At 42.5% G+C, this 23991-nt stretch overlaps 1 protein-coding gene across 1 annotated transcript in view; it reads right to left on the bottom strand.

Annotated features, from left to right (window-relative positions):
- Positions 1–23991, bottom strand: part of DAPK3 (death associated protein kinase 3) — a 923922-nt gene that overhangs the window by 78175 nt on the left and 821756 nt on the right. Inside the window, exon 7 of the mRNA XM_044054084.1 lies at positions 19864–20016. Within this exon, the coding sequence (XP_043910019.1) occupies positions 19864–20016 (153 nt within the window). The remainder of the gene's footprint in view (positions 1–19863; positions 20017–23991) is intronic.

Here is a 23991-nt window from a genome sequence, read left to right as displayed (position 1 = left end):
GCTGGGATGGCTGCAGTCTTGACTTTTGGAAGCTGACTGTGTATCCCAGAGCTTGAAGTAATCGTATGACATAATCCAGGTTTTTTGTCAACATCAATTTGTCGTCCGCTTGTATGAGGCAGTCGTCCAGGTACGGGTAAATTTGTATACCCTGGAGCCTGCAATGAGCAATTACTGAAGCCAGGCATTTTGTAAATACTCTGGGCACAGTAGATAAGCCAAATGGCAATGCTGAGAATTGATAATGCTCTGGCCCTGCAAGAAATCTGAGGTATCTTCTGCAGCTGTGTCTGATAGGGACATGCAGGTATGCCTCCTTGAGGTCCAGAGTAATCAGCCACGACTCCTTGCCCAGCATGGGAAGGAGTTGCTGTAGAGTCAGCATTTTGAACTTTGGTACTATGAGAAAGGTGTTTAATGCGGACAAGTCTAGTATTGGTCTCCATTGAGATTTTTTTCTTGGAACAAGGAACAGTCTTGAGTAAAACCCCTGTTCTTGTTCTTGTTGTGGAACTCTTTCTATTGCTTTCATTCGAGTCAGCAGAGTGATATGCTTGATAGCCTCTGCCCTTTGATGTTGTGGCAGATTTGGCATGCCTTGTTTTCTTGGTAAGGTATGAAAATGAAACCTGTACCCTCGGTCTATAATGTCCAAAATCCATTTGTCCTTTGTCAGTCTGTGCCAGTTTTCTGCAAACAGAGATAATTTCTCGCCCAAGGGAGCTTCTAGTTGTTCCCTGGTAGGCGGTAGTAGAGGAAAGTCATTGAGTTTGTGGTTGTTGGGCAGGTGAAACCCCTGCGTCACTTCTTTGGTTTCCTGGCTGCCATTGTCGTCCCCTGTAAGGGCCTCTGTATTGGCCTCTTCCTCGGCCACGTCTGTTCTTACCCCTTTGAAACTTTTCTGGGTTAGGAAAGGACCAGTTTTTTGAAGGCCAATTCCTACTGAATCTGGGGGGTTGAACCTGGAGGAAATCTTTCACAGTCTGAACTGATTTTGCTTTTTCTTCGATGGTCTTTTAACACATCCTTAGCATTTGCACCAAAAAGCTTGTTCTTTTCCAAAGGTGCATCCGGAAGTTTTGCTTTTACATGATCTGGTAGAGGTTGATCTTTTAACCAAGCATGTCTACGCATCACTGCCCCTGTCATAGCTGCCCTACATGAAGCTTCCAGTGCATCATATCCACACTGCAGGAAGTGATTGCTTACTTGCTGAGTGTTATGTACAGCTTCCTGCAAAGTCTTCCTGTCTAAAGGATCAGGAGAAGCTAATGTTTTTTGTAAATCTTCTAAGAGATAATCCTGATATTGGAACATATGAAAAAGGCAATTTAAAGCTCTCATAGATAAGGTAGTGGATGTGTAAACCTTTTACCCCATCTCTCTAAAGACCTTGCTTCCCTGTTGGAGGGCAAAGGATTTTTTTGAGGTGGAGGCTGAAACTCCTTTAGGCCCCTGCGAAATAGTTTCCAAATCAGCAGTATGGGCCCTGAATAAATGGGAATGAGTTTCTGGGACCCTGTAATACCTGTCTGGCTTGGCTGGAGCAGGAGGAAGAGAATCAGGGGTAGCACTAGAATCAGAATACAAATCATCCAGAACATCAAGTACAGGAGGAATAGCTAAGGGCCTGTGCTGAGGCTTCTTAAGGAAAGTCCTAAGGCGTTTCCTAGAATCAGAACATTCCTGACCCTGCCACTTGAAATGTTCCCTCATGGTGTGCAGAACTTCCCCAAAAGAAATATCCTCAGGAGGGGAGGCTGGAGGTATGGAATCTTCTGCATCCGAGTCCTCATAGGTCTGGAAGAGCTCTTCCTGGCTATCAGAGTGGACAGAGCCCTCAGAGTCTTCATCTGAAGGAGAAGGGTCAGAGGGTTCAACCCGGGGCCTTTTATCAGGAGGAGGCTGGGATGCTCTCTCAGGATGGGCCTGTGAACCTCTGATCATGGAAATATCAGCAGCCATGGACATAATTTGCGTCTCCGGAGTCGGCTGAGGTAAGGATTTGGAAGCACTATGCTTTGTTTTGCTGGCTGCCTTAGCCCTAGTGTAGGCCTTAATAGACATGGCCATAGGAGGCCTGGCAGCTCCACGTGCAAGAGTGACCTTGTCTACAGCAATGGTCTCGGGCATTTCCTCGGTTTCGGTATCCGGAGGAAAGTCTATAACTGGCGTCGGAGTAATATCTGGAATCGGAGTTGTCGGTAATGCGGTGTCTTCGGTTCGGAGCGGTGGAGAGAACGTCTCAGAGGGAACCGGAGCACTCGCGCTAGGTTTCGGCGTGGATTCGGAGGTAGACGCGGGCCGAGGATGTCGGTCCCGGTCTTTTCGCTTTTTGGGAGTTTGCGATGTCGGAAGATCCGACGGCATGGTGTAAGCAAATTTATCGCCGAAAAAATCTTCAGCGAACTCCGCCCGGCGCCTGAGAGTGCGCTTGTTGAAGCGAGCACAGGCTACACAGGCCGAGACGTCGTGGTCTGGGCCCAGGCAAGGGAGGCAGTAAGAGTGGAAATCCTTATGAGGTATTTGTTTACCACAAAAAAGACAATTGTTAACTTTTTCAGTAATTTCTGACATCGGCTGAGGCAAGAAAAAGGTCCCCAACGGGGTACTTAGCTTTTTTGATGACTTCAGTATCGTAGAATACAGGAGCTGACCGACCGGCACTTGCGAACTGCTTCTGCTTCGGGCACCGCGCGGCAAGAAAGACTGAAGAAAATGGCATCGGCTGATGCTTTTATACTCCAGCCGCTCTGACGTCGGAGAGAAATGTGACATCAGCCGACGTCGGACCCAGACTTTGGAATCCGGCCGACCGAGGGCTGCCTGAGAAAGGACAACCCACATGTTATGACTGCAGTTGCATTCTTGAAGGACATCATGCTGGAGGGATAGGTTCCTGACCCAGAGACTCCCCAGACTCTGGAATAGACTGCCCATACATGTCAAGCAGAGCGTCTCTTTGGCCCTCTTCAAAAGGGACCTTGATGATTGTATGGGAGAAAGGAAATTCACCCCATGGATCACGTCAGTCGCCCTGCTAGACAGGGGTCCAGGGAAGTAAATAGTGTGGGAAGAAATAGCCAGGGAATTGTTATGGCTAGGCTTGTATAGGCCTAGGGCCGATAGCCTAGTACCAACCTATGAACCTATAAAGAGGAAACAGTCTGAAGGGATAACATTCGAAAGGAGGGCACCATCAGAAAAGTGTTTAGATGAGACAGATCTAGAACTGGTCTCCAAGTACCCTCTTTACTGGGAAGTAGAAACATCCTGGAGTAAAACCTCCTCCCCTTTTGAGACACAGGCATCTTTTGAATAGTACACAGAGTCAAAAGGTCCCAATGTACCTCAGGAAAGAAGGAGAGTTGTTCCTGAGGAGGCTAAGGAATAGCCATAAAAGGGGGAAGGGATTTCCAAACCATTAAATACCCCTTGTGAATAATGGGCAGGACCCAGGAATCCTGAGTAATCTGTAGCCAGAGAGAGAGAGAGAAAGAGAGAAAGGCGAACAGAAAGAGGAAAGTGACAGAAAGAGGGAAGAACAGGATAGTCAGACAGTACCTGGTTTATCTGGAAAATGAGATTTCTGAGGCATAGAAGTCAGACTAGTCTTAGCAGGAGTAGCCCGCTTGCCACCCTTTTTACCCTTAGGAGGAAGGTGAGACTGCCTGTGAACAAAGGCTGGCTTATTGGGCTGGTTTCTATGAAGTTTAGGCACAGGAGAAACAAACACGCTTAAATTCCTGTAAAGCTTTGCCCTTATCGTGAGGGGGCTTAAACATAGCAGCAGCAGCTTCACCAAACAAGTGTTTATTATCAAGAGGGGCATCCATCAACTTAGCCATAAATATCATCTGGCAAAGATTAAAGATGAAGCTAAGATTACCTCTTCATCACTGACCCAAAAGCAGCTGACTTACTGAATTATAACTACATTTGATCACATGACGAGCCATTTGGGAAGAAGTCCTTAACAGGGAAAGGGCAGAAGTTTTACTCCCAGAGTCTGGAAGATCAGAAATAACCTGACAGGCCTGGGATAGGACAGCCAACAAATACCATGACATATGGTTCTGATAATTAACAGCCCTAAAAGCCAAGGTAGCAGAGGTATATAAACCAACTTTTCCATGGTCCTGCTATCTTTTATCTGAGGGCAGTAACTTGGGAGATGGAAGCAACTGAGAGGGCTCGTTAGAAGCACTGGAAAATGCATCCAACGAAGCAACAAAGAGGAGCACAGAAGAAGGTTTAGAAGAATCCATATGCAGCAGCTCATATCTTTTATGAACCTCAAAAACCTGAGCACAATTCCATTTAAAGAATTCCAATCATACTTCTCAACTGTACAGATTTTTGCCTCACATTTTTGGTCCATTTTTCATAAAATTCTGGTTGGCAAATCACTAAAGACTAAAGTTAGAAAAAGATGACATGCATTTGAGTTTCAAACTTCGTACCCATTCAAAAAAATTCATGCTAATGCAAAACGTGTTATACTATCAACTTTCTAAGTTTATAAGAGCAATATTTAAAAACTGTCCCTATTTTTGGGCCTTTGCCCCACTTTTATGGCTTTTTTCAGACTTCTTGCTCTAAGGTGGTTGAGAGATATGAACTCCATCATCCTGGAGATTGTGACCCAGAAGGAATCTCTTCAAAGGGAGTCATCAGGGCTGGTAGATTCATCTTCCTCGGATCCATAGTCCAAAGGAGAGGGAATATGAGAATAGCAAGGTATTCCCTCATCCGAATCCAGCTCCTCCTCTGCAGAGGAATCCTGTTCCCTGGGTCTTTTTAAAGGAATAGAGTGTCACTTGTCTAGTCAGGATAAAGTAGACAAACATCTGTGGGTTCAGTTCAAGCAGCTTTATTACTTAAGAATACATCAAGATTGAGGCTTAGTAACAAACTATAAGACTGACTACTGCACTCATACATGTTAAAATGGCACTGCTGCCTGCACATGCTCTCTGTTTATATGCACGTGCCCTCACTTTGAAATGCTTCTTAAAGACACAACACACACACTGCTCTACATCCTCCATCTTTGAGAAATAAGTCATGCACAGTAATCTTTGACATGCAATTGTACTGAAATAATTCTGTCATGCAATTGTGCAGAACTAATTACAAGTAAAACAATCATGTCCAGGTTGCTGCGTATTTTACACTAGGTCTGGAAATACAACCCTATTGTGTGACATAAAATGTAGGACTGGGTTTAGCAACAGGGACTGTTATTGGTGAATGTTCAACTTCAGGGACATGTGGGACATCATCATGAACAGGAATAGGTACTGAGACATGTCCTTCAACAGGAACATCTTCTGGGTTGCTCTGAGATCTAGAGTCTGTATCAATTTAGACACCGGAAGAAGATGCCTCCAATTCATTCTGTATTCTATACCCTCAAATTCTATTAGGTAAAATCCTGCTTGGCACATACACCTCTCACTTGACCAATGCGATGAAAACCTTTCGCCGTTTGCATCCTCACTCTCCCGCCTTCTTTCAAAGGACGAAGAAATCTGATCATTTTATCATGGTAAGACGTCTGGGAGCAATGCTTTTGGAATAGTTGGGCTTTGATTGCTCTGGTGTTTTTAGCACTGGGCATCAACAAACTGGAATGATAGGCAAGGTTGTTCTGGTTTGCCTAGATAGAAGTCTCTGAGCAAGTGAGCCATGTAAATTGTCACGGGGTATATTTAAGAGACTAAACAAATTCAAGAAAACATCGGTATTGTCACACCTTGACCTCTCAAGCAATTGCTGTGCACTTTGCACTGCATGTTCAGCTACGCCGTTTGACTATGGGTACTCAGGGCTACTGGAAACATGCATAAAGTCCCACTCTTTTGCAAATTTCTGTAACAGCTGACTGTTAAACTGGGCACCGTTGTCAGAAATAACGTTGTGTGGACTACCATGGCCTGAGAAATAATGTTTCAACTTAGTAATGACAGTACTGGACGTTAGGTTAGGTAGCAGATCAAACTCGAATCAATTCAAGTAAGAGTCTACCAACACTAACTAATGTTGACCATTCCATTCGGTTAAGTCTGTGGCTACTGTTGCCCAAGGTAGTTCAGGAATCTGGTTTAGCTTTAGTGGCTCTTTTTGCAAGAGAGATTTAGTACCATTGCATAATTAACAAGATTAAAGTACTCTGCTGAAATCTTTTGACACAGAAGGCCAAAATATTAGTCCTCCCGCCCTTCTTTTGGTAGCTTTGGAACCTGGGTGGCCACGATGCAAAATCTGGATGTATTCGTGTTGTAAGAAAGTAGGAATGACAACTTTAGGACCTTTGAAAATGATACCATCTTCCATCAACATCTCATCCCTGTAAGGAAATAAGGTTGCACTTCTAGTGGTACAGAAGATTGCTTTGACGGCCATCCAACGCTAATAATGTAGTTGAGCTTTTACAAAACTGGATCACTCTCTGTGTGATCTCTTAGGTCATAAAGTCTTGTGGTAGAAAATTATGCACTTCCATGGCATCGAAGTCAAAATTCTCTGCATCAAGCTTTTATGTGGTATTTCTGGGTGATTCGGATAATGTATCAACCAGATAAAGAAGTCTGCCTTTTGTATTGAACATTTTGAAGTTGTACTTTTGTAATCTAAGCATCATTCATAGTATTCTCGCTGGAGCTGTGAGCATAGGTTTCTTTAGAATAGGGACTAGAGGTTGACGATCAGTCTTAATCTGGATAGCTCTGCCATAAATATAATCATGGAACTTCGAACATGTGAACACAATTGCCAAAAGTTCCTTCGTGATTTGAGCATACTGCATCTCAGTTTGGGTAAGAGTTCTAGCTGCATTGGCTACTTGTCTACCCTCTTGAAGAACAACTGCACCAAGACCAAACTTTGAAGCATCATAGGAAAGAATTACTGGTTTGTGAACATCATAGTATCTCAGTGTAGTTGGGACTGGCAATTTTCTGTTTCAGTTCATCAAATGCTCTTTGGTGGTGTTCCAACCAGGACCAGGTAGCATCTTTACATGTCAACTCTCTTACGGGCGCTGATAATTCAATGAAATCTGGTATAAACTTGCCCAAACAGGTGACCATACCAAGAAAACGTTGTAAGACTTGGACATTGTCTGCAGCTGGCATCTCAAGAATGGCTGTTTGTTTGGAAAGATCTGGTCGTATGCCCAAACTGGTGAATAAATGACTGACATAAGTAACGTCTCTCAGCCTGAATTTGCATTTCAGACGATTGAGTTTAAGATTCACTTCACGTGCTCTTTCCAGAACTTTCCTGAGGTTCCCATCATGCTCTGCATCACCATTGCTTCCAACTAGTAAAGCATCTACTATAATAGCACACAGATAGGGTGAAAAAATGTGCTCCATTGCACGATGAAAGACTTCACTGGCAGAATTTATTCCAAAAGGCATTCTGAGAAATCTCTACCAAATGGCGTACTGAAAGTAGTGAAGATTTGCGATCAAGCATTACTTGCCAAAATTAACTCTTTGCATCTAAGACAGCAAAAACAGTGGCATTTGGCATAGGTTCATACTAGGCTATCTGCCCTGGGGCAATTATAAGCCTAGCCCGATTTTGTTTGGCTTACGCCACCCCTTGATTTGAGTATACTGTGCCCTTTTTAAGGTTTAGTTTGATGTGCCTCTGTCTAATAGTGACACGGAAGTAATCCCCGGGACAAACCTACGATCCCCCATCCACTCATCAAGATTCTTCTTGAAGAGATTCAGTGAGGTGCTCTGCCTAACATGAATTGGAATTCTGTTCCAGAGCGAAGGGAGCCTCTGGGTTATGAATTTGTCCCTCCAGTAAGTTCTATTTATTTCAGTGCTGAGGTTCAAGTCCCTCGAGCGTGTGGCTCTAAGGGATTTAGATTTACTGAGGTGGAGCATGTCCATTAATTCTGGATTGGACATAGCTTTATACGTCAGGCATAGATCGCCTCGAAGTAGGCGGTATGCAACTGAGTAGAGCTGGAGTTTTTTTAACCCAGCAGCATATGGCATCTGTTTGAGTCTCTTGATCCTCTTGGTGAGGTACTTTTGGGGTCTTTCTAATTGCTGCAGGTGTCGGGTAAGGTACATCCCAAAAGGGGCATTGTATTCTATGATGAGCCTGATGAGGGATGAATAAAGGGGCACGATTACCTCTCGATCTAGATGTGAATCCTTTCATGATGAGGTGGGCTATGTAAAAGGTCTTTCTAACCACTTTGGCAATGTGGTTGTCAAAGGAGAAATTGCTATCAACTTGGGTCCCCAGATCCCTAATTACTTTCTCTGTACTTAATGGGTTACCGCCTATGTGGTAATTTGTGGGCACATTGTTTTTGCCAAAGGGTATGACTATACACTTTTTGGCATTTAGCTTTAGACCATGGCTCTGGCACCAGTTATCCATCTCTGTGAGACCTTTATGAAGGATGTTTGTGTCAGCTGGAGAGTTGATTATGGCGCCTAGTTTGCAGTCGTCTGCGAACTTGGTGAGCCATAGTCCTCCCACGTTGGCCTGTACCTCGGAAAAGTATATACTGAACAAGAGCGGTCCCAGGACAGAACCTTGTGGGATGCCACTTGTGACTGGTTTCGAGTCTGACATGGCTCCAGCAACTCTCACTCTGTGGGTTCTGTCTTTGAGCCAGTTTGCGACCCATCTTGTGACATAGGGGGTTATATTTAAGCTGGATAGCTCATCTATGATGCCCGAGTGGGGTATTGTGTCAAATGCCTTTGCTAGGTCCAGATAGGTTGTGTGGACTACCTTCCCTTCATCTATGGCTTTGGTGACTGTTTCGAAGAAGTCAACCAGGTTCAAAAGGCAGGATCTGCCCTTGACGAAGCCGAACTGGGAAGGATCTAGTGTCTGTAGGTCCCCAATGTCTTTGTTTATGAGCTCCATGATGATCCTCTTCATAGCCTTGCAGACTAAGCTAGTCAGGCTTATGGGGTGATAGTTTCCAGGGTCCGTGGAGGCTCCACCTTTGTGGAGTGGGACCACTGTTGCTGTACGCCATTCTGTGGGCACATATCCTGTAGTGAGGCTGAGACTGTACAGCTGTTTTATTTGAGGGATTAGTTCTTCTTGAAGTTCATGTAGGACACAATCCGGGACGCCATCTGGTCCCATGGAAGCAGTGTTTTTTGCTTTGGAGAGGGCAGCCTTCACCTGAGCATCAGAGATACTTGGGAGGCAGCCCTCTGCCAGGATAGATACTTGCTCTTTTTTCTGGGGGGGGGGGTGGAGAAGTTTGCATTGAACCTGTCTGTCAGCATATTGGCGATGTCTGTGGGTTCAGTGTATTTTTTGTCATTTAGAATCAACTAAGAACAAGTCTGGGAGTTGCATCCCAGGTTCCTAACATAATTGAAAAAAGCCTTATGATTGTCTTTAGTGTCCTGAGCAATTTTTCTCTCGAAGCTGGCCTTGGAGGATTTTATGAGGGATCGTAATTTTTTGCTAGTACTGATCAGGGATGCCTTCCCTATTAGGGATTTTGCTCTATCATGTAGTATCTTCCTCCTTCTGTTGTACAGTTTATTTATGGCTGGGGTCCACCAGACTGGACGCCTGCCTTTGGATGTTTGGGTTTTGTTTTTGTTTGGGATAGCATGATCCATGCAATCCTGGAGATGTCCGTAGAATGCGTTTATATAGGATTCTGCAATTTGGGCCGTAGTTTCCACTGGCCCTGGGGCCTTGAAGGATTCCACTTCGGTTTTGAGAAGTGAGAAGTTCGCTTTTGAGAAGTTTTTCACTGTGGTTTTCTGGGCTGGGGGTGGGGTCGGGATGTGGACATCCAGTGAAATTAATTTATGGCCTGATCTTACCAATGAGGGATATACTTCAGGTGTGGAGCATAGAGTCCCCATGTTGGTAAAGATCAGGTCTAGTATGTTATCCCCTCTTGTGGGAGTGGTGACTAGTCGTTCCATAGCATTTGAGTTTATAATTTCCAGGAACCTTTGGACTAAGGTGCTGGGGCTTGAGTAGTGCTCCCAGTGTATGTTTAGGTAGCTGAAGTCGCCCAATATAATGGTGTTCGGAGAGATCTTCATGTTCTCTAATGTTTTCAGGAAAGCCGAGTGGGATTCCTGACTTTGAGAGGGTGGTCTGTAGGATGCTATAAACTGAAAAGCAGTCTTGCCCACTGTTAGTTGCACATGGATGGTCTCCGATACTTCGTGCAATGCCACTAACCTGGAGGTGTGGATATCCTTGATAAATATGGACACTCCCCCTCCTTTTGTGGTTCGGTCCAGGTTTTGGGGCCGAAAAGCATGATATGAGGTATAACCTGGTAGTGCTGGTGTGCTCTCTGGAGCCTTGAACCAGGATTCTGTCACTGCACAGATATCGATGTTCTCCATACTGAGGAGAGCTTCAAGTGCGTGCATCCTGAGGTTAAGACTTCTGGCGTTTAGCAGCATTACCCTTAGTTTCTTGTTTCTTGTGCTGTCTATGGAAGTGGGTTTGACTTTTGAGCCTTGCCTAAAAAAGGCACTATGGGGGTGGCAAGAGCCTTTGCCAATATCCGAAAGCCCAGTGGTGATAGGTGCAAGCCGTCCCTAGCGAAGCAACGTGGCTTGTCGAGCATGTCATCCCAGGCTGACAGACATTGGATCCCCTTAGAATGACACCAGAATTTTAGCCAATTGTTAAAATCGATCATTTTGTCTTTGTACTGTGGCATCATTCTAGGTGAGGGTAAGATGCTGCTCAAGGTCAGGGTCAGGGTCATACCGGCCTGGGCTACATGATCAGAGAGCTCCTCTATGTCTCTTTTCATGTAGTCCAGGGAGGTACGTCTCAGGTCATTCACACCAGCATGTACAATGACTGAGTCATATTTGTATTTGCTTTGGAGTGACCTGAGTGCTTGCGTTATGTGGCGGATCCTAGCGCCCGACAGGCAGCTCACTGTGACCTTCTCTTTATTCAGCCTGGTGAGCGGGACGTCAGTGTGTCTGACAATAGAGTCACCTATTACAAGAGTATCAGGTGTGTTATTCAGCCTTAAGGGCTGTGGCTGCTTGGCACACTGACTTTGTGGGATATGTGTTGTGCGTGTTTTGTTTTGGGGTAGCGTTTGCTTGGATGTCTGCTTTGGAGGTCTCTGTTGCTTAGGTAGATTTTTATTTAGAGCCTCCAAGTATGTTTTTGTGTATTTATGTGTTTGGTTCGCTAATGTGGTGGGACTATGTGATACTGGAATTGTGTTGTGTGAGGTTACCTTCTCCTCCTGACTGGTTTCACCAGTTTTGATGTGGCAGCAACTTCCTCAACTGTACGCATAGGATGGTGGGGTCACTTTAATGCTTTGTAAAAGTCTCTTGGGTCAGTACATATTCTGATTTCATCCGAACTTTTCTTATGAGCAACTACCATGGAAGACACCCACTCAGTTGGTTCTGTAACTGGACAAATCACTCCTTGCTGCACCACTTTATCTAACTGTACTTTGACTCTGTCCTGCATAGCTACTGGAACTCTTCTTGCTGGTCTGACCACAGGACTGACCTCTGGGTCTAACTTCATGGAGTATACAACTGGAAGGTTGCATAGCTTGTCTTAGAAAATAGCATACTCAGAGAAAATAGCATCGGTGAAACTGGAACGTGTGGTTACATGATGGACTTCTTTGGTTAATGAAAGCAGATTCATTTTTAAACTGTCTCTGAGACCTAATAATGGCTGTACTGGTCTTTTGACTACATAAAACTGCAAGCTGTAATTGTCCCCGGCAGAGTAACATGAAAGCACTACTGAGCCTTCAGTTTGAATTTCTTCACCTCCATAAGCAACAAGTTTTGCATAATTGGCCAAATTAAGTTGTTCTACAGCTCTTACAATAGCAAATGTTTCTACTGACATAACATTGCACTTTGAACCAGTGTCCACTTTGTGCTCTATGGGTTTACCACTAATCAGTACAGGACCAACAAATCTACTGCATTAACCTTTTCATCAACCACCGATACACCATCTACATAAAAAGTAGAGTTGCAGCTATCTGTGTGATCAACTTGCTTTTCTGAATAACCATTCTTAATAAATGAATGAGGCTTGCTTGATTTGCAAAGCTTTTGCAAGTCATTTCATTTTTTACACTTGAGGCATTGTTAACTAAATGCAAAGCACTTTTCTCTGTTAGACTCATGACTGGCACCACAACTGCAGCTAAATCTTGGCTTGGATTTGCTACTCACCCCTGTGCTGCACTAAGCACATCTGTTTTTATTAAGCTAGCTGTAGAACTTGCTGGAAAGGTAGGGGTCTTCCCTGGAAACCCTGCAGGGGCTGTAGCAGCCACTCTGTGCTTCAGCCTGTTTCTATTAACCACATGCTGCATACTGTCTATGTTTATTCTAGAGGCTGCTGAAAACCGTGCTCTTATCACTTGCAAGATAATTGGTGCGTCTTTCTGTAAGCTCATGCATCTAACAAATCTCTACAGCTTTGCTCGATGTTAAATCACCGTCGCAAAGCAAAATCTCTCTCACTGCAGCATTATTACAACCACACACAAGCTTGTCTTTCATCAATTCATCTTTCAAATCACAAAATATGTATGTTTTAGCCTCATTTCTCAAGTCAGTAATATAAACAGAAAAGTTTCCTCTGGCTTTTGGTCTCTTGTGTAAAATAAGTGCCTCTCCAATGTAACATTTTTGTTGGAGAGGTACACATTTCTCTGAATTTACGTTTCAAAAACTCAGGGTCCTCCCTTGATTCAGCTTGTACAACAATATGATAGTTTTCCCCTTCTTCTAAACACACTGCTGGTGCATACACAAATGAACGCTCTCATTCAATAGCTTCTGACCCAGACAGATTAAGCAGAATAAACGCCCTTATATGTGCATCTTTTTCAGAAAAAATTGCTTGTATGAAAATGTAGTACTCCTGCTGAAATACTCTCCAGTTCTCTGCAACATTAGTATCAAACACAAGCTGAGACGGTCTGTAAAATATTTCTGCCATGCCAACACACACTAATAAAGACTCTCAGAATTATGTACAAATATACACACATATATACCAGAAATTTGTAATTATGCTCAACAGCACAGCAAACTCTTCGAAATAACTGCACATTGTAAAATAATCCTCTGTAGACCAAGAAACAACTCTGTATAGTATAAGAAACACTCCTGTAGTTTGACTGAACTTTCCAAATCAACTGTCCGCAGCATAGGAAACTTCTCAAAATGACTGTACTCTGCGAAACAACTCCCTATAGCACAAGAAACTTTTTGAAATTACTGTATTTTGACAGCACTTTGTGAAATAACCGTACTTTGACTGTACTTTGCGAAATAATTGTATTTTGCACACAGTAAACTCTTTGAAATAATTGTAGTGTAATAAAGCACACACTGCAACCCTTTGCACACTCTGAGATACTTCGAACAACTCTAGCTATACTTCAAATAGCTTTAATTAATGCTAAATAGCAGCAGCGGCCTTAGGTCAGCTGGTGCCCTAGGCAAAAGGGCTCCACGGCGCCCCCCACACCACCCAGGTGCCCCATTCCTGGTCTACCTACACCAAATAAATACTGGAAAAGCACCCCTGCTACAGCGGCGCCGTAGGCGGCTGCCTAGTTGGCCTTTGCCTAAGGCCAGCTATGGTAAATAGTATCTTATATCGAAAAATGTGGTTGTTTACTAAAAATAGTTGTTTTGCCTTTTTATTATGCTTGTTATGCTCATTTGACTTTTATCATGCTTGTTATACCATTCTTGTGCTTGTTTTATGTTTATCATGCTCATTATGCAGATCAAAAGTAATTCTGAATGTTTTCATAAAGTTATACTTCGAATAACTATCAAATAATGTAGTTTTGACATTTTGTTGAATCAGTAATGCATTTGGTTTGATTAATAATGTGTTTTGTGCTTTGCAAATGCTTCACATCATTTTCTTCACAAAATAAATAATTTATGCAAGTTTTAGCACCTGAAATTTGTTTCTGGCTTTGTATCGTTTGAGCAGGTTGGGATGATCCAGTCTACTATATTCCTACATTTCTAGTGGCACACTTCATGGCTTGACTTCTGGATCCTGCTTTGGTACCATGTCGCTCATCTAGTCAGGATGGAGTAGACAACATCTGTGGGTTCAGTTTAAGCAGCTTTATTACATATGAACACATCAGGACTGAGGCTTAGTAACTTAAACTAATAAACAGACTGACTACTGCACTCAATACATGTTAACACTGGCTGTTCACTCAAAATAGCACTGTTGCCTGCACATGCTCTCTATTTTTATACACGTGCCCTCACTTCAAAATGCGTCTTAAAGACACCACACACACACACACACACACACACACACACACACACACACACACACACACACACACACACACACACACACACACACACACACCCTGATCTACACAGAGGAGGGGGGGGGCAGGAACAGAAACTCCCTGAGGAGGTTTCAAAGCCATCAAAGCACTAAACAAGCCCCGAGTGAAGGCCTGCCATTCACTCTATGGATCCTTAGGAGCAGGACTAATATGTTTAATCTTGTGCTTTTTCTTCAATGGGACACCCACCTAATAAAATTTGGAAGGCTCTGACACAGGATGGCATTCATTAATGGTAGTAGGGACAACTTCGACTACTATTTGAGGAACACCCATAGGCCCCTCGGAGATAATCAGCCGTGCTTCCCCCTGAACATCCGTAAAGGACATCTGCAATGCTTCCTTGGATGTGCTTTAAGTCAGATCTCTGCCAGTCTCCAACCTGGTCACAGCAGAGGAAATAAATGAAAGCCAGGCGAATCTCTGGCATTCACTCACCTCAGGAGGGATGTCCAGCAGAGGCTGAGCAACAGAAGATTCTGGCCCAGGCTTCTTGGCCTTCTTCAATGACGGCTGTCCCTCAGAGTGGGAAGTTCCCTCCATCTCGTCTTTCGCAAGATGCTTAAGACACTGGTTTTCAAGGTAAAGCACCAAAGAAGAGAGTCTACTACAAAGGGTTTTAGGTACAAAGGCTTGACAGATGGAACAGGACATACGGTCGTGCAAGATGCCAAGGCAAAACAGACACTGTTCGTGGCAGTCCTTACGGGGAATCTGTCTCCACCCTGCATTTACCTTTCTTGGATGATATGAAACCCAACAAGCAACAATACAAAAGAAAGATAAGTAAAAAAAGAACCCCGACAGGGCACTTATCTGTAACAGCTTGGTAGACCAACAATCAAGAGTTGTTCTGAAGACAGCATGTCCAAATGTCACCTTTATGCCCTACACTACACAAAGAGCATATGTGTAATGTACGGTGTACCTTAAAGCAAACTAAAGGCTTTGGTATACTAGCCAGACGTCAGGATGTCCTTGGCAGGGGATCTCTAATATAATGAATGCTGCATCAGTAAAATGCAAGGACATCTTATGGTCCTCTGGGCCTTGTGGAATTGGTCTGGCCTTTTGATAGCAGGAGGTTGCGCGTCAGGAACTAAAGGGGTGGATTTGAAAGCATCCAAAAAGGTCTCTAGGACTGGAAGGACAGGGGAGGGGGGCATTAGAAATTTGCCTAGAATCCCACTCAAAATGCTTCATCATATTTAAAGTAATCTCCTCAAAAATGCCTCTTACACAGGGAAATCATGTGAAATAGAATCCTTATCATCTGAAGGAACGTGACCAGCAGAGTGAAATAATAGCCTAATGAATGGTCATCAAAACCTGAGGCCTCTTCTTCATCAGAGGAAAAAGACTCCTCAGTAACCTTTTGTGGGATAAGTGTGGGGGGGCTGTAACTGAAGGCAGTTTAAGACTACTAATGGCCTGAAGCATACACCAAGAAAAGTCCATACACTCAGTCTTCTTGGGAGAAGAGACGATATGCTTGAATTTCTGTCACTTTTTCTTTGGAGTAACATCCACTTGAACACAAAAAAACAAAGTTCCCACCCTGATGTTCCTCAACCAGCTTGCTGAAATCTCTTCCCTAACTAGAATCTGTGGTATGCCTTCTATTCACTCTAAAATGATGATTCACAGTTTCCCCTTCTCAGTAACTGTAATAGTCTCTTCAGATGTGTTGTCCTCTGACACTATACCCAGCCTCCTATGGGGTGGAAATGAAGGGTGCCTAAGACAGAGTCAGATGTACCGCAGGTTCTGTAACCCTTGCAGGTACATGACAGATTGGTTAAATGGAGTGTCAAGCTCAGACCTTATAAGTTTATTCTTATGCAGTCTAGATACGTCCAGTGTAGCTGGGCCCACCATCTTTAAAAGGGCCAGAAGCTTCAGTCATTGCGTCTCCAAGGAAGTGCTTAGCAAAGACAAACATGACTGAAAAGCCTTGGCAAAAAAGGACTGGCAACTGGAGCAAGCTTTATAATAGTGTTCTGCACCTAGCCAGAAAAGACATTGGGTATGGAGTAATTGGTAGGGAATTTGCCTACCACACTCACACTTACCCTCCTAGCTGACATCTGACAAAATACAGCAAAACAGTTTATAGACAACAAGGAAGATTCCCCAACAGGACACTTATCTGAATCTGAAAAGCTAACAGTACCAATGGTCATACAAAAATGAGACTGACAGGTGCAAGACCTGCATATGGGCTGGTGGCGAGACAGTCTGGGGATTTACACTTGCATCTGTCTATACATCTCTAAGCTTGCAAGCTGAGGTCATATGTCAGACGTAAGGACCAGGGAAGGTTTAAGCTTTTGTACCCTGGCTGGATGTCAGTGGTGAAAACCCATCTGGGTAAGGATAATGCAACACTGCTTTCAGTCAAGGTATCTCCACATTAACAAGAACTCCATTATTTTGGGAGACTAACTACCCCCACAATTAACTGGAGCACCTATACCACTAATATACAGTATTCAGAGAAGTGCTTTGACTTAATTAACAAGATGGCTGATAAGCTCACCAAAGGACATAATATTCTAGATATGGTCCTCAAAAATACAGCCACTACATGTACAGTTCCCATGGTACCTCCTTCTCGACTTAAGCTGAACCATAAACTTGTAACATTTGTTTTCAAAATCTCCAAAGCTCAAGAAAAAAGACTTTTTAGTTTAATGACTTCAGGCAGGCAAACCTCACACAACTATATGCTTAAATCTCATGTCACCCATGACAGCACCAGTTCACAAGCTGACATAGCAATCAGTTTCACAATCGAGTTTTATTCCCACTTAGATAAATGCATCAGTTTCACAATCGAGTTTTACTCAAACCTAGATAAATGCATAAAATACCTTCTCTATTATAAAAACACTTTTTTTTTTAAATCAGAACATCTACGTGAATGTTTATACAAAGAATTTTTTTATTCCTTTTCCTAATAGCTACATTATGTTCATAAATGTTGTTTTTTAAATGCCTTTCAGTTTCTCCTAAATAAAATGTGAAGCATGTAAGGCAAGTCACTAGATAAACATCTGATCTATTACAGCTGAACCTACCATTTATTAGTAAGCAGTTTTGGGTAAGAATAAATCATAACATCTGGCCCAACATAGATGAATCTGCACTGACTATGGGGGCTGCATTTGTCATACCATGTCTTTCACTCAAAATCCTACCCCTTTCAACAATATCCTTAGTATTTTCACCCCTTTCATAAACAAATGGATATTCTCCTAATTTGTCTTTCAAGTTGTATAACTATCATAAATTTCCAGTTTTCAATTAACAGATCTGCTAGTTCTGAAAGACAAAACCATAGCATTTGTGTAGTCTTTGACTTCACTAATATTAGGTTGTTAGGGGAATAGTCCTTTGTCTAAAACTGCTTTCCCATCTCAACATTTTTACTTCATCTGCACAGTCCTTTTAATCATGTCTATAGAATATCCTCTTGTTAAAAAATAAGCTACTGAAAAAGTCCATCTATCAAAAAAGTCATCCTGTGATACTAATCTAGACAGACAAATTGTTCCTTAATTGAATTCCTTTTTTGCCAAGGATGACAGCTATTATAATGTAGAAAGACATTTGAAAAAGTCCATTTTCTATAAATATTAGACTCCTATCCACCCTGAGAATTATTCTTTTTTATAGTAGTATCCAGAAAATCTATTTGATCAAACTTATAACTATTAGTAAAGTTTAAAAAATGTATTGTATTGTTTATATATCCAATAAATTCATTCAAAGAATCTATATCGGCAGCTTAAAAAATTAGTATACTGTCAAGGTACCCAAGGTACAGATTGATAGACTTCCAATAATCACTGTTCGAAACAAAAGATGTTTCTCATATCCACAATATAATACTGGCAAAAAACACAAACAGAAGAAGCACTTAACTTGTAACCACAATAGTAGATGCTGATGAAGTTCTAATTGAACAAAAACACAATCTTTTATTAAAGTTTTAATATTATTTTGTCACTAGAGTTATTTTTGGTTGCAATTCCATTCCTGGACTGACACTAGGAATACAGCTTCTGGACTGGCAGATATGCCATACCTAGGAGAGGTGGCCAGCACAAAGGTAAAGGTGAGGTGAGCCGTGAAAGGGCATGTCTGATGCTGAGTCTTCCTTGGGAGATGGCCTGGCCTAAAAACTTGGGGAGCAATGGGGGTTATAACATTCCTAAAAAAACGTGAGCCTGCTTCCTCTTCTGAAATGTCTCAAATGGATTCTAGAAGGGCTGACTGAAGAGTACCAGCCACAGAAGGATGCATCAATGATCAGCTTGTACAGACAAATTCTTAAGACAGCTGGCATACTCATGTCATCAGCACAAAGTTATAGTGAGATGTGTGTTAACTCACAGAAGAAGTCATATCCTGACCAGCTTGTCCTTGCTCCCTGACTTGAACAGGACTGAAAGCTTTTCTGGTGCCATGTCCGCTAAGAAGGACTGGAAACTGTACAGCTAAAGACAGATAGCTATGGGATCTAAACCTCAGAAGAGAAGATGAAGAAAGTACCTTCTTGCATACCTTGGCCTTATAAAGTGGCAAGGCTTTGTTGTCTGAGACCTAAGCAAAACTACAGAGATCACAGAAGTGTTTGCTCTCGTACGTCTGGTCAGAAACTCATTCTATGTAGCTGTTGGCTTTGCAGACAATGCTTGTCTTTCTGAGAGCCATGAAAGCAATATCTAGGTGCATCCAACCTAAATTAATAGCATCCCTGAGCATAGGCACCATTTCAACAGGGGGGGGGGAGCCAACAAATGGCCAAAGACTCCTCTTTTTCCCCCATATAGTTATTGAGATATCCCATGGTACAATTCATAAGCCTGAACGTTTCTCTAAAGGAAGGCCATCTAGTGAGTACACATGAAAGACCACACTGTCCTTATTCTTCTTAGGAATAAGAACCTTGATGTTCTCAAAGTCCCCATTACAGGACATAGAGAGTGTAAAGGAGAACCCATAAGAGCAACCCTACTAACTAAGACTTATGCATAATACAAGGAATCAGTGTTAGCAGAAAGGTGAGAGAAAAAAAGCATCTGGAATGTATTTCATCATCCAGGAAAGAAGCAAGGCTGGCTCTGATACAATCCTGCCAGTCAAATTATCACAGGTAATGGCATAGCAAAAAAAGGGGATAAAGCTAAGGGTGTTCGCAACATATGGCACAAATGTGCAGCCCTGCCTGAGTTACATGAGGGATAATAATCAGAGGGCATTATTAACAAATATGGGCACCAGCCTTCCAGAAAAGAAAACAGGAGCAGAGCATTTTGACATATGCAGAATTAATTTTACTCATATGTTCCCTTCTACTAAGTATCCATGCAGAACAGTTGCCAGGGGCTGAATATGCTTTTGTATACCAATTTGCCAAGGTCATATAATGAAAATAGAGTAGTCTGAGAAGCCTTACTTACTTGGGATCCTTAACCAACAATCTTCGAATGAAGTCCTTAGCAAGTTCACTGGTGTTGCTGAAATATTCATCATCAAAATCGTAGTTAACTGCTGAGATGTTGGCTAGGGTCTCCTGTTTTGTTTCACCCAGGAAAGGTGAAGCTCCACTCAAGCTATTTTAAAAACAGAACAGTTACTCGGTCACCTCATCAGTAAAGGTTCTTTATATAAAGTTACAATTGTAATGGCAAAAGGAAATATGGCTAACATTTTCAATGTAATTAAATTTATTAGAAATGTTCTGATCTGCCCTACATAGAGCTCAAAATACATTCAATATCAATCTTCACTAACCACCACTTACAAAAGACAATCAACAAATATATACAGTACCAGATTATCTTTAAGATAAACCACTGCAGATGGTTAACAATTAGTACTTTACCTTCTGCAAACCCATTCTCAACTGCATCTTTTTTCTTCTTTTGTTTCTAATGTCAAGGGAATGTGGCTTCTTCAACAGTATGCCTTGACAATATGCACAAGGCCAGGTCACTGCAGTAAATTAAATTTTGAGAACACAGCTAGAATCAATAAACCTTGCAGGAGGCTGGGGTCAGTTAAAGTCGAAAATACAAAAGCTCAGCAGTCAAATACTGTAACACCAAATGCCACAAGAAGCCTGGAGTCATGGTGCAAGAAATAATGTTTGGTGAAAGTACAGATAGAAGTCTAATGACTGTGGCATAAACATCTGTAATGGAGACTATCCTGAAGCAAACAAAAGTGGCCACACACTATATAAAGCAATCTATGTCAATGAACTGCCCATTAGAAAGTGTTTTCTGGTGGCAAAACAGACACAGTTAAAGGACATGCAAGAGGTTAGCTTGGTAACTGCTAGCCCTCCCTTCCTCTGAAGAGTAAAGGAGACAAACACAAAAGTTAAGGGTACTTACAGTAACACCAGATCTGTTACAAGGGATCCATCTGCCTTGACTTGATAAACTACTCTCCAATACTGGGTCTCCCTATCACATGAAATTATTCCCAGGCTGCCAGATACACCCCCGTCTCCTCCATCCTACCTGTTCTAGTTCTCCTTCACCAATACACATGCAGAAGGCATTCTGAATGCTCCTAGCAAGTAAATGCAATTAAATCTAACAGGAAAGGACAAAGTAATTCATAAAATGCTAAATTCATCTGAAAAGAGCACAACCCCATATAAAGCAAAACACATCTCCAAATGTAAACATGCTTTCTGGGTAGAATTTTCACCAAGCCCCTAGAGTTATGGTAACAAAGAAATGGGGCAGAGTATGAAGAAGCTGGCATTTACTGGAAAATTCTCCATACAGGGCTGACCTGAAATCAGAGGTTACTATCCTATAAATGATGGCAGAATACAGATTAATTTAAGGAGGAAACACAGATTAGTGTTAAGAAATACCCAATCATTGGGAAAGGTGAAAAATGGTTTCATAAAAATAAGGGCCAGAAGCTACAAGATTCTGTAAGCAGAAGTGACAACCACAAAGCAAACTACTTTCGGAGTGACAAACTAACAATCTGCAAGACAAACTTCACAGTCAAAGAACCAACAGGCTTGAATGTAGTAGAAGTCTGTAACTTATGAAATTCAATTTCCAAGGAAAGGGTTTTATAAACACTGGCACAAATGAACTGCTTTAAGAAGTTGCCTGCCAAGATTTTGCTATGTCACAATCCTGCCCTCAATGAGATCATAACGGGTAAAAAAAGGCCAAATATATATACCCTTGACCACTATGTGATGGAGAACAAATCAGTGTCTCAAATATGTTAATCATCTGCAAACTATCCAACTCAGGAAGGAATGAGAGAACTCTCAACCAGATTGAGATCATCATCCATTATGTGACTAATTCTGAGACTTCCTGGTAGCTTCAATCATCTCCAATACTCCCAGCAGGAAGATCAGTAGGGGACAGAGGATCTAAACAATGAATCACACCTTCAGGTTGAGCCAAGTGGTACCCCAAATTTGAAGGGGAACACTTGCGGTGCTACAGTTTTCATTGAGACCTGACAGCCTGAAAGCATACCCTTCTAATCTACACTGGCTGATGAAAATAAACTGTAGTCTTTTCTGCATTCCGTAATAAGGTAGAGAATCACAGGAAAAGATAGAAAGCTACAAATTTTCCCCTGCCATAGGAGAGGGAAAGCCTCATTTATCATCTCTTCCCTTCCTTGCTGAATTGTAAGGGTGAAGCTTCTGTCTATGGCCCACTCCTAGACATGCATCACCTCTCTACAGAAGAGGTAGAATGTCCAATTATCTTTGGTTGTGTGATGCATCACAGACTGACACACAACAGCAAAGGGGGGCTCTGGTCTCAACTCCTCCCAGAGAGGTCTGACAGCAAGCAACACTGCTAACAGATCCATCAGGGTGATGTCAAGTGACATCTCCTGGACAGTTCCCCCCAAACTACGAAGGAACTGAGGTAAGCTCTCCAGCCACTAGCTACGTATTTGTTATCAAAACCTACAATCAGTTCAGCTACAGAAAGTGAAGACATACAGTCAGAACAATAGGAATAGTCTTCTCCAAAGCTCAAGGACATGGATTTTAAACTAGGAGAAGATCCATACAGGTGTTGACATTATAACAACTAACATTTCAACCTTTACTGCAACAACCACATCCAGAGATGAACAAATGGTGCCACGACAATCACATTAACCACTGAGTTCAGAAGGTACGGGGGGGGGGGTCTGAGTCTAGACTCATAGAAGTATATTAAGCTAATAACCACTACAGCCCTTATAAGACTAGTCATGCAACCCAAATGTGACCCACAAATTTAATTTATATAAATGGTGATTTACTGACTCCTCCTGTCCATCTGAGGCACTGCAGCCAGACCAGGGGCGAATTTCCAATTATCCATTCATTGGTCCAAGATGTGCTAAACGGAGATGTGGAATAACTCTGCTTCATATGGATGGAGAGAATTGCAATTCTCTGAGAAACATATCTGTCTTTCCAACATATCCTACTTATGGCACAAGCAAAACTTAGGTCTTTTAATCTATTAGCTTGGATGCTGTTTGTTTTGTGGATGTGCAAAAGGTGCATCAAAACATGGTCCAGGGATGCCCTGTCTGCTAGGCAAAGATCATCTCTCAGAAGTCTGTAGGATACCAAGTAAAGAGACATGGCTTTGAGGTGATCAGCATAGAACACTGTTTACTCACTGTATTATTTTTGTAAGGAACCTTTGTGGATGTTCCAGTTGCAGTGTGTGTCTGGTCAGGTACATACTGAAGGGGGCATTTCTACCCTATGATGGGTCTGATGAGGGCAGACTAGAGTGTTATGATGACCTCTCTGGACATAGCTGTCATGTCCTTGCTTACAAGTTAAGCAACACAGAAGGATTTTCTTACTGCCTTGGACACATGCTAGACAAAGTCTAGGTTGCTATCTACAAGAGTTCCCAGATCCCTGACTACTGAATCAATTTTTAAGGGTGTTTTACTGATGACATAGTTACACAGGGCGGTAGACTTCTCAAAAGGTACTATAATGCATTTCTTGGTATTGAGTTTTAAGCCATGGCTTTTGCACCAAGTGTTTGACTGTATTACACCTTCCTGAAGGCACTTGGGGGAATTCATTGACTGCTCCCAGTTTGCAATCATCTGCGAATGTGATCAGCCAAAGGTCTCTGACATTGGCTTTGACATCCAAGAAGTACATGCCAAAGAGAAGTGGGCATAGTACAGAGCCCTGGAGGACTCCACTGGTGCACACCTCTTTGTGGAGGTGGCCTCACCAACTCTAACCTCCAAGATCCTATCAGTGAGCCAGCTAGCTATCCAGTGCATTATGAAAGGGTTTATACTTAGTTCCAAAAGTTTGTTGACAATGCCCAAGTGGGGTATTGTATCAAATGCTTTAGGCCAGCTCTATGTAGGCAGTATGCACCGTCTTCCCCTCATCTACTGCCTTAGTGACCTTTTCTAAGATGTCCACCAAACTGAGCAAGTATGACTGTCCTTTGACAAAGTCAAACTAGGATGGATCCAGTGTCTAGAGGCCTCTTATGTGCTTGCTGATAATTTCCATGATATTTGTTTTCCATGGCTTTGCAAAC

Source organism: Protopterus annectens, chromosome 13.part0 (genome assembly GCF_019279795.1).
Source record: "Protopterus annectens isolate FY-2018-M chromosome 13.part0, PAN1.0, whole genome shotgun sequence".
NCBI lineage: Eukaryota > Metazoa > Chordata > Ceratodontiformes > Protopteridae > Protopterus > Protopterus annectens.
This window is presented reverse-complemented; position numbering and strand designations above follow the sequence as displayed.